We start from the raw sequence: 11,969 nt of genomic DNA on the forward strand, positions 1-11,969 counted from the left end.
ATTGATGGACTGATAGATGGATGGGTGGATAGATAGATAGATAGATAGATAGATAGATAGATAGATAGATAGATAGATAGATAGATAGATAGATAGATAGATAGATAGACAAACAGATGGATGGATGGGTAGATGTATGGATAGGTAGATGGATGTATGGATAGATAGACAGATAGATGGACAGATGGACAGATAGACAGATAGATGGACAGATGGACAGATAGATAGATAGATTGATGGAAAGGTGGATAGATAGATGGATGGACTGATGGATGGATGGGTGGATGGATAGATAGATAGACAGGTGGATAGATGGGTGGATGGGTAGATAGATAGAAACATAGATAGACAGGTTGATAGATGGATGGATAGACCGATAGACAGATTCATAGATAGATGGATAGATTGATGGATAGATAGACAGACAGGTCGATTGATAGACAGATAAATAGATAGATAGACTAATAGAAATATAGATAGACGGATTCATATATATATATATATATAGATAGATAGATAGATAGATGGATAGATAGAGAGATAGACAGTCATTTTGTGTTATTTTCTACAGACCACGTGACCTGTGTTTACATCCTCTCTCAGCTGTTGTTTTTTTTTTTTTTTTTTTTTTTCTTCCTCCACTTCTCTGCGTGCGGAGGGAACCAGGGCTCGGATTATTAAACCGTATCCTCCAACCAAGCAGTCCAACTGGATCAAACACCAAACACTTTTAACCGCAGATCGACTACATATAACGACGACAACAACAACAATCCTAAAAAAAAACAAAACAACAGCGACAAGTTGTTCCTTGTCCGCTTCGGTCCGAGCGCTTCCCACCATCAACCGCCCGGGCTGAGTTGATCCGACGCGGCACCGTGAGTATTGTTGTTGTTTTCTGCTTTCTTTCACTTCGGGGACTTTGCGGAGTCGGCGCGAACAAGTGACAACTCGGACGACAACTCCACACGATATGAGCGAAACCGGGTAACGCGCGGCGTGCTCGCTTCGAAGTGATCCGATCTAAGCTGCTTTGTGGCCGTGTGTGTGTGTGTGTGTGTGTGTGTGTGTGTGTGTGTGCGTGTGTTTGGAGTGATGGCGCACTCAGGCCCGTAAAGCTCACCACGGCCAGGTTACGCTGTCACTAAACCGAGCCGCGGAGCAACCCGATCGCAGCCGTTTCGGGGCTTCGATCCGTTCGAAGCGGCGTCATTTTCACCAGCCGCGCACGTTTATTTTTGACGACAGCCCGTCGCCTTTCCGGGCGGCGTTCGGGAGTTAACGTCGCCACGGTCGGACCGCACAGCGCAGGTAGGTCGCCATGCGTGGGGCTACGGCGTGGATGGCGGTGAAGCCGCGTCGCTGGTGGGACTCCGTTGACCCCCCCCCCCCCCCCCCCCCACGACACAGATCGAGGTTAATCGCAATGCAGCAAACTGACCGTGCAGCCGCTGCGTTTCCGATCAAAATATGGATTTTTATTTTTTATGTATTTATTTATTTTGTTTGATCCTAGGGTCAAATAACCGTCGTGACAGTTCGTGGCGTGACAGCTGTTCGATCCAACGCGGCCGTGGTTTATAACGTGGGGTAGGGGGGGGGGGGGGTGGGGGGGACATTGGGAAACGTTTCTCGAAAACCGTGTTTTTGTTTTGCTCGCGTCGTCACACGCAGTGTGGAGCGTCTGCGCCGCGCGCCGATTGGCCGAGCCGCTGTGGCAACCGGGTCACGTGTTCAACGGGCGCGCTGATTGGCTGGGACAGACGCTAGTCCAGCAGGCGCAGGAAGCGTTACGTGAGGACCGAAATACAGGGCAACGCATTGTTTGGGGAAGAACTATAGAAGTAGTACGTTGTTTGGTAAACAAATACAATAATGATCATTTAAAAAAGTATTATATATATATATATATATATATATATACACACATACACACACACACACACACACACACACACACACACACACACACACACACACACACAGGGACACATCCCCACAGGGATTAATAAACATTTTTTTATCTTCAACTCATATTCCAGTGCCGATTTATGAAGTCATTTTGTTTTTCTTTTACATTAAAATCGGGACGCAAAACAACACACACACACACACACACACACACAACATCGATGGGTACAATATTACGGAAAGTTCCGATTTCTTTCTTTCTTTATTTTATTTACAACTTGTGTCGTGTTTGTGGAACTTAAAATATTTTCAATAAAATAAGATACGATAACACTTTATTATTCCCCGCGGGGGGGTTTACAGTAGCAGGAGTTGACAGAACAGTGCGAGTCGAAAAGAGGTCAAATAAATGTAAACATCTATGAACAGAAGTTAACATGGAGTAGCACTATGCTTACTAATAGCAATATGGGCAAATGGCAGTTACACTAAAGTACAAATAGTATATAGCAGCAGTGTAGCAATAATAGGCAATGATACTACTAGTTAATATGTTGATATAGTCAATATCTATATACCAATATTATCTATGTTTATCCATCTGTAGTCAGGTGAGATATTAGTATAGAAGTGCAAATAATGTGGCATTATAATAATAACAACAATCCTAACAATAACAACAATAATAAGGAATAAAGATATTAATATCTTGGTTTAAGGAAAAAAATAAAAAATTACAAGTTTCTCTTTTCTCTTTTATAGTACTCTCTTTTACGTTTATAGTATGTAGAAATATTTTTTCCACAATACCAAATATATTTGGATCAAGTGACGTATCTCCAATGTAAAGCCCGATTACGTTCCGGCCCCAAGTTGTTTGAACAATGGCGTCTCATAGTCGGAGGGTGCTCCCTAGTCCCGTGTTCCTGATCTGCCGATCGTGTTCCGGCGGTGAACGCGCTGTGGCGTTGCCTGAGGACGTTCCACGTTTCGTCATCCAACAGGTTCGGGCTTCATTCAGCCTCGCAAGACGGAACAGGAGCGCTGTCCTTGTGTTTCCAACCGCTGCGCCGAACCCTGTTTTTGCATCGTAAACAGCCACGTGACCGCATGGTTTTATTTTAGCCGTCGACACGAAAAGAAAATTGCACTCGTTTGGGATCTCTCTCAGAGGGTCTGCAGTGTGCGCCGTGAGGAGGAGCCCAAAACCAGTTTGCTTGTAAAGTACCTTGCGTGACCTAATTTTGCCGGCTTTTATTGCTGTTGCATAAAGCCCAAAGGACAACATTACAAGGAGCAGTGGGGAGGGGAGGGCAGTAAACACTCTGCCATAACATTATCCCTCACAGAATTAGGCCGATTTAAACCGCGGGAAGGAGCCGATGGGGTTTGCCCCCCCGGGCTACCGCACTACAATGTCACCCCCGGAATTTCGCCTTCATCAGCTGAGTCAGATGTGGAGACGCTGAGGAAGCAGAACGTCTTCTGCTCTATTCCCTGCCATGCCAATTCATCAAATTCTCTGCGCAAGATATTTATTCATAGATGTATTCACAAGTGGATTAAAAAAGTTTTGAGATTCCCTTCATTTATTCAATGTTTGTTTCTCTCAGAGTTGTGTCAAGATGGTGCCATGACTAGACTTTGATGGCTGGTGGATACGATCCAGTACGCAGGGTATTCTTACAAACGTAGATCAGTTCGATATCCTTAATGTATACATGCACCTTATCAGAGTAGCGTGTTTATTGTGTGATATCATATGTAGATGTATTTTGATTCGTGGCCGTTGACATATTGTATGTAGTTTTCAAATTCGGTGCAAACCCCAGGTTAATTCCCAACGAACAAAAAAACCCAGTGCACCACCGTTTTGCGTTGCAGCCTATTTCTCTCACAATGACAACTTGACAGCAGAGTACAACTCGCCTCTGGTAGAAGGAAGCCTGCGGTGCGCTGAGCGGCGTCTCACCTCCAGCTGCCTGCGCTGTCTTCCTTTAGTTTCCTGGATGCCTGGGAATGGCCGCGGTGTGAACTGACCTCCCGTGGGATCCGACCGTCCGTCCGTCCGTCCCCATGTCCGTCTGAGGAGACATCGCTCGTCCTGTGGAAGGAGTTGTCTCTCCCCCGAGCCCGTTGTGTGTGTGTGTGTGTGTGTGTGTGTGTGTGTGTGTGTGTGTGTGTGTGTGTGTGTGTCTGTGCGGGAGCGCGCACGTGTGTGTCGTGATGGGGGGAGCCGTGAGCGCCGGCGAGGACAACGACGACCTGATCGACAACCTGAAGGAGGCCCAGTACATCCGCACGGACAAGGTGGAACAGGCCTTTCGTGCCATCGACCGCGGCGACTACTACCTGGACGACTACCGGGACAATGCCTACAAGGACCTGGCCTGGAAGCACGGCAACATCCACCTGTCTGCCCCCTGCATCTACTCCGAGGTGATGGAGGCCCTCAAGCTGCAGCCGGGGCTGAGTTTCCTCAACCTGGGCAGCGGGACGGGCTACCTGAGCACCATGGTGGGCCTGATCATAGGTAGGCCATGACAACCCTTCTTCCTTTGTTTGTTTCTTATTGTTTTCCCATACGTGGGAGGTGTAATTGAAATTCAGCGAACGATTGCGATTGATCTTATTTGGTTTTTCCAAAGCTTCCCATTGAAATATGTAAACATAGAACTGAATGAAGTTTCTTCTTCCAATGCAATCGGAAGATCTCTACAGGCGAATCTTAGTTCATTTGGTGTGTAAATCGTAGTTCAGAGGAAGCCATAAAATATGGGTGAAGATAAACCATTTTACAACTTGTTTTTTTTATATCGCGATAGGCCGCTCTATGTTCTGAGTGACTGTTAACACTGTTTTTTCTTCCCCAGGACCGTTTGGTGTGAACCACGGCGTGGAGCTCCACAAGGACGTGGTGGAATATGCTCGAGAGAAGCTGGATGATTTCATAAAAAACAGCGACAGCTTTGATAAGTGAGCAAACTTCCAAACATTTCCCTTTGGTTCTCCTTACGATGGTGGGGCGAATTCACGAAAGGATTGCGCGGCTTTTGCAACTGCTAAAACGTGCTTAAATAACACAAAAGCAAGCGTCTAAATTCACAAAGCACCCGCAAACGGTGAAATGCACCCGCCGACTGCCCTGCCACTCGAATAGCATCAAAATAAATAAGTATTATTCATACATTTGACACAAAATTGTCCCATTTCTATGCAAGCCTCGTTGCAAAAAACGTCCGAGTTTACAAACACCAGCGCTAATAGCCACACGCAGTTAGAGTGAAATTATTCTGCCATTGAAGTGCATTTATAAGGGGTGTCACGCCCAGACTTTTCAATTATCTGTTTATTATATTTTTACATCATTATTAGGTGTCCAGCCCGCAGGATTTTTATTATTATTATTTTCCTTGGCATTTTTGCGGGCTTAAGGTGACTGGAACACAATCCACACACAATCCCTGAACCCACAGACATGGTTAGGGTCTCGTTAGAACCAGGACGTCTCAGACATGTCGTGGTTCAAGTTTGATCCATATTGACATCGACTGAACAAAACAGAACGTTTGCGCATCGCCGATACGCCCTGGTTCTACAACTTCCGGGCGGGTGGTGAAGCGAGATGAGTTTGTGGAGCGGGTGCTTTGTGACATCATCATCCAATTAGTTTTATATGTGCTTGTTGTCGCTCTCTGCGCCCAATCCCGTCGTGCAAAGGTGCGTGGTGTAGACTCCACCGGTCTGTAGTGGTTGGAAACTGCGCGTGCGTGTGTGCGTGTGTGTATCGTCTTACCTGCTTGACGTCAGCGGAGCTTTTCATTTGATATTTTATCTATTTTGCCCATTTTGTAAATAAACACATTCTATTTGCATCCAACCCGGTGTTAAATGCGTTGTTGTGTCTCACCCGGCAGATTCGTGCTAGTTGTAACATACCAATTGTCGGAGTCCGTGATGTCTTCCATGGACTAACCAAAGTAGTATAATTTGGCATTAAACCATGCAGCGAGCGGCCTGCTGCACCCGAAAGGCCACGGCATTCGGACTGCGCTGAAAAAATTAACCTTATGGTAGAGTAAAATATATTAAAGTGAATCTATTATTATGCTCCATTTCACCAAATTAATATACACTACTCACAAAAAGTTAGGGATATTCGGCTTTCGGAGGGAAATTTCAGGATGAACCTAAAATGCACTATAACCTTTACAGGTGAACTTAATTTGACCTTCTCTAAACTTTTGAATGCACATGTCCAACTGTTCAATGTTTCAGTACTTTTTGCACAACTTGCTGTTCTCTCACAAGGAGCTGAACGGCAAAATTCACAACAGGTGTTTGATCCATGAATCGACCAATACATTTCCTGGTTCAATTAGAATTGGTATTTAAACAGTCCTCTTCATCATGCTGTTCACATTTTGACATCATGAGACCAAGACGACACCTAACAACTGATCAACATGAGCTCGCCACTGCGAGGCTTCAAACAGGATGTTCTCAGAGGGAAGTGGCCACTGAGCTTAGAGTGTCACAGAGTGTCATCGGCAGGTTGCAACAGAGATACAGAGACACTGGAAGAGTCACAGAAAGGCATAGAAGTGGACGTCCTTTGGCCACATCTCACACTGATGACCACTATATTGTGAACAGTGCCCTGCGGAACCGGATGATGAATGCCACTCAACTCCAGCCACATTTAAGGGAGGTGAGAGGCACCAAGTGTCACGTCACACCATTCAAAACCATTTACATCAGCGTGGTCTGCGTGCTAGACGACCTGCAAGGGTACCTGACCACACCACCAGGCACAGCCATCATCGTCTTGCATGGGCCAAGGAGCATTTACGCTGGACGAGGGACCAGTGGCCTCAGTGCTGTTCTCTGATGAAAGTCGATTCACGTTGAGCAGAAATGATGGCCGCCAACGATGTTGGAGACGTCAAGGAGAGCGCGATGCATCAGCTACTGGTGTCACCAGACGAGCCTTCGGTGGTGGTGGTATTACAGTGTGGGCAGGTGTGTCTACTCAATACAGAACTGCCCTACACTTTGTGAATGGTACAGTGACAAGCCCATACTACCTGAATAACATCATAAATCCAGTCATTGTGCCCCTGCATGAACAACACAGGCCTCATTTCATCTCAATGGACGACAAGGCTCCAGCTCATCGAGGTCGCATCATTTTGGGAACGGCTACTGGAGACTGGGGTACCTCAAATGGAGTTGCCTGCACTTTCTCCAGAACTGAATCCCATAGAAAACCTATGGGATCAGCTGAGTCGCCGTGTAGAGGCTCTTAACTCTGTACACCAGAACCTCAATGACCTGAGGGGCGCCCTTCAAGAAGAGTGGGGTGCCAGGCCTCAGCAGACAATAAGTTGACTTGTGAACAGCATGAGACGTCGTTGTCAAGCTGTACTTGATGCTCAAGGGCACATGACAAGTTATAGAGACATTGACATTTTTTGTTGTGGTAAACCCACCACTGTTGTTGGCTTTTGTTTCAATAAATTGTTTGAGATGAGGAAATCACCATTGCATGCTTCTACTTAAATGCCCTACTGTCATGATATAATATCACTGTAGTGTGAACTTTTTACATTTTCCATAAATTTCACCCGAAAGTCAAATATCCCTAACTTTTTGTGAGTAGTGTATGTTCTCTGAGCTCTCTTTTGCTGAAAATACCCCTCAGATTATGCATTCTAGCCATTCTAACATGCGTCCAATCCACCTTGTCTGAAAACGGGCTGATTCAGTGGGAGGAGCCACTCTCCTGAGGCCCCAAGTTCTGTGAGCCAATGGGTTTTGAGCTTTACTCTGGATTCCGTTCTGATTTTACATCAGTCCACCAAAATCTGTTTTTGCACAAATTCGAGGTGAGAAATAAGCAATCCAGTTGCTGAATGTTGCCTCATAGTAGATCTACAAGACCTAATTCAAAAGTTAACTCAGACTTGTCCGCGGTATCCGGAGCAGTGCGGGGCTTAGAGCGCCACGGCATACGGCGGGGCTTGGGGCTTTTTTGTTTCACTCAATTACAGAAACGTCCGGAAATAAAATACATCTACAGTTTTGTTTGGAGAAACCTGGTGCGGACCGTGCGTTGCAAACCCACAGTACAGTCGACCTAGCGTGGGCACTCACACAGAAGGGAACACAGCAGATACTTACATTTCCCTCACCTGCAGTTTTTTCACGGACAGCTGGTATTAATTCCTCTTTCTTTTAAAGGATTTGTGCTGGTCTCTGCAGCCAACAGATCACTTCCCATGATTAGCGCTTAGCTTGGATGCTAGTGGGTCCGGTCGGGCTTCAGCTGTGGGTGGAGTAACTCGGATGGTATGGATGGATATTACCGCGATGACGTATTTTGGGGCAGCAAAGCTGAACCGCTCGTTTCACATCGTCCTCTGAATTAGAATGCTCACAAAAAACTGACTGGGTTGTCTTATTTCAGTTTGTGTGTCAGTAGGCCCTTTCAGAGACCCAAATGTATGTGCACAAGCCCTAAACAAGTGAGTTTTTCATAATAGGTCCCCTTTAAATTAACTGTCATTATTTCACAGTAGTAATGACATTGTAATATTAAGGCTCAGTGAGAACTAGAATTTCTTAAGTGAAAATTTGTATATAATGCTATATACGTTTTCTAAATACATTTTATTCACGTAATGAATGATCTGTGTGGGTAGAGTAACTTTTATTATAGATTTACTCATAAAATCTAAATGTTTTATAGTCGCTGCACGCAAACCTAAAAATACGAAGTCAATTTTAATCTAAAAGTATCGCGTTTTTGAATCCGCGCAAAACACGGGCAAATTGCACTCAGCAGCAAAACTTTATCGCCGTGTTTTCCGCTGGCATATCATTAGGGCAATATCTTTTGTGAATCGCACGCTAATACAGTGCAATTGATGCACAATTCATGGTTCTATTAGCGGCCTCAATCCATTCTTTGTGAATTCGCCCGGTGTCTCACAAATGAAATTACAGCTTTTCTTCATTTGCGCGATTATTTCTCGGCCAAGGAAAAGTGACCGGGGGTGGAGGGTATCTGTCGTAGCTGTGTGTGGCGTCGTCTTCGCTGATCCGCCGTACGTTTCTCAACAGGTTCGAGTTCTGCGAGCCTGTTTTCGTGGTGGGGAACTGCCTGGAGATCTCCACGGACAGCCACCAGTACGATCGAATTTACTGTGGGGCCGGAGTACAGAAGGATCATGAAAATTACATGAAAGTGCTGCTTAAAATTGGAGGCATTCTGGTGATGCCTATAGAGGATCAGGTGAGTGGTACAGGGAGGTGAATAATGCAGAATAAACACAGCAGCGTTGAGATTCATAATGCTGACCTGCAGCTCTTCCATTATTGAGCCACCGGTTCAACCGAGTCCCAGACTCTGTGTTTGGAAATACCAGCAAAGGGAGTGTTTCATCCGGCATGCTAAATGTTGCAATAGTCCACAACTTCTGGGGCCAGGTGAACTGGAGTGCAGGCCGTGTGGTCAAGAAGGTGCGGAATGTGCTTAACCAGAACATAAACATTGTCCTTAGACCAGGGTGAAGATAAGTTTTTGACAGAGATATTTTAAGGTCAAGAAGTTGCAGGAACTCCAGCTCTGAGTTCCCGACTGAGTTCCCGCGTTGTCCAAGGAAGCCTGATTTTAGGTCATAACAGATGTGATTGCATATTATATAAGCAAGGCAGGGTATTTAAAGGATGGTGTCAAATTGAGTCTACATTCCTCCAAATTGAGCCTCATACTGGTCAGCACACTCACCCCTGATGATAGCTGGGATACTTTTCTGGTGTGGACCCAATTGCATTGATGACTGTATGTGGAGAATCCAATGTTCTGGTTTACTTTTTGTATATTGGGAATATTCCAACGCCTGAGCCGCGGGTCTCTCTCTCTCTCTCTCTCTCTGTGCAGCTGACGCAGATCACCCGGACGGGTCAGTGCTCGTGGGAAAGCAAAAACATCCTGGCGGTGTCCTTCGCTCCCCTGGTCCAGCAGAGCAGACCCGACGGGGAGAAACCTGATGCCGTGCAACTGCGTGAGTTCCTCAATGGAAATCCCAAACCCAGACAGCGTGTGGAGCTCACATTAGAAACGATTCTCACAGAAAGCTTTGCCTTGGTCCGTCAGGCCAGTTCCGAATGCAGATTCTTCTTCTCAAATTGCACACTAGACTTTTCCAAGCCACTTGTGGGGGAGTTCAAAGGCCTTGATAGATGGATGGATGGATAGATACAGTAGATAGATACAGTAGATGGATGGATGGATGGATGGATAGATACAGTAGATAGATGGATGGATAGATACAGTAGATAGATACAGTAGATGGATGGATGGATGGATTGATGATGGATAGATACAGTAGATAGATACAGTAGATGGATGGATGGATGGATAGATACAGTAGATAGATACAGTAGATGGATGGATGGATAGATAGATACAGTAGATGGATGGATAGATGGATGATAGATGGATGGATGGATACATAGATACAGTAGTTTGATGGATGGATGGATGGATAGATAGATACTTTATTAATCCCCAGAGGGAACGTGTAGTGTCACAGCAGCTCTCATCAATAACCTTAGGCGATAATAATAAAGTAATATATTACAAAATAGAGAAACGTTGGCGATACGCAATAACCTAAAAAATTAACAATAACCAATAAAAAGAAAAAATAACAAGAAACATAATCTTAAAACAAACAATAAACAAGAAAAATGTGCCAATATACAATAAACATAAAAAAGAATAAACTAAGAATTTGGTAAATCCATGTTTGTTTGAGGCTCAAAAAAATAATTGTTGCAATAAAAAAACAAAAACAAAAAAAACCCCTACATTTGGAGGCCGTGAAGGCAACAAATAAACAAGAAAAATGAGTCAATCCCCACCTCGATCCCCCTCCAGCCCCGGTGGTGGTGCGGACCCTCCAGGATCTATCCCGCATCTCCATCCGCCGCACGCTGCGGGGCCTGGGGGACGAGGACGCGGCGGAGCGGGGCCCGGCGTACAGGACCCCGCAGAAGCGCAAGCGGCGGCGCTGCCGACGGCGGCGCATCAACGCCTACGTGTTCGTGGGCAACCAGCTGATCCCCCAAACCATGGAGAGCGAGGAGGAGGAGGCGCCCGAGGAGGAGCGCAAGGAGGCGGCGGCGGAGGAGGAGGAGGAGGCGGCGGCGGCGGCGGCGCAGCAGAGGGAGAGGGACGTTGGCGACATCGAGATCCTCAAGCAGGTGAACGTGCTGAGGGACCAGATCATGGCGCTGCCGCTGCCCGAGTCGCTCAAGGCCTACCTGCTGTACTACAGAGAGAAGTAGAGGACAGGAGGCCCTCCATCTTTCCACCCTCCACCCCTTTCTAGTGCAGATGTAGCATCCTCCCCACTGACGGAGAGAGAGAGAGAGAGACTCGATAGATGTTATTGGATAATAATGTCTATTGTGATCGGCGTGGCAGAGGCTGCCATGTTGCGTTTAGTCTATTTTGACATTTTGATTCGATTCAGACGTCAGAACCTATGGAAAATAATCTCAATGGAAATCCTTTCAGAATCCTAGTTTTGGATTTCAGATTTGTTTAATTATTCTATGAATGACTCTGCGGGTGGGGGGTGGGGGGGGGGGGGGCAGGGGGGAATCGGTGAAGCTCCTTCTGTTTGTTCACGGTTTGATCACCTCTCCTCTGTCCTTCTTTTGGGTTCACCTTCTCACGAGGAGCGATATGCAAAAGGCCAGATGGGTTTATTGTTTCGCCTGCAGAGGACCTCCGTTCTCAGCTGTTATCTCGCTTTGCCTGAAGTACTGCTGACCCAGCGTTCCCATTTGAGCCTTAGAATTTGGGCTTTCTTTCTTTCTTTCTTTCTTTCTTTCTTTCTGTCTGTCTGTCTGTCTCTCTGTCTGTCTTTCTTTATTTCTGTCTTTCTTTATTTCTCTCTGCTTTGAATATATGTCTTATTTGTTGAGCCAAAAAAGATAAGTAAATGAAATCATATGAGAGTAATATAAGATGACGCTCATGA

General features: G+C 45.8%; 1 protein-coding gene across 1 annotated transcript; it reads left to right on the plus strand.

The window, feature by feature from the left end:
• The first annotated feature begins 669 nt into the window (after window positions 1–669).
• pcmtd1 (protein-L-isoaspartate (D-aspartate) O-methyltransferase domain containing 1) lies at window positions 670–11,489 on the plus strand. The gene is made up of 6 exons (XM_080011512.1): window positions 670–878; window positions 3,913–4,444; window positions 4,785–4,887; window positions 9,037–9,208; window positions 9,857–9,980; window positions 10,859–11,489. Exons 2-6 carry the CDS (start codon window positions 4,138–4,140, stop codon window positions 11,266–11,268), a joined length of 1,116 nt encoding a protein of 371 aa, XP_079867638.1. The 5' UTR covers window positions 670–878; window positions 3,913–4,137; the 3' UTR covers window positions 11,269–11,489.
• The last annotated feature ends 480 nt before the right edge of the window (window positions 11,490–11,969 follow it).

This window comes from Zeus faber, assembly GCF_960531495.2.
Source record: "Zeus faber genome assembly, chromosome: 12".
NCBI classification, from domain to species: domain Eukaryota; kingdom Metazoa; phylum Chordata; class Actinopteri; order Zeiformes; family Zeidae; genus Zeus; species Zeus faber.

Coding starts and splice junctions, on each gene's coding strand:
- pcmtd1 (XM_080011512.1), top strand. CDS start 4,138: ATGGGGGGAGCCGTGAGCGCCGGCGAGGACAACGACGACCTGATCGAC. Junction 4,888..9,036: donor AACAGCGACAGCTTTGATAA/GTGAGCAAACTT, acceptor GTTTCTCAACAG/GTTCGAGTTCTGCGAGCCTG. Junction 9,981..10,858: donor ACCTGATGCCGTGCAACTGC/GTGAGTTCCTCA, acceptor ATCCCCCTCCAG/CCCCGGTGGTGGTGCGGACC.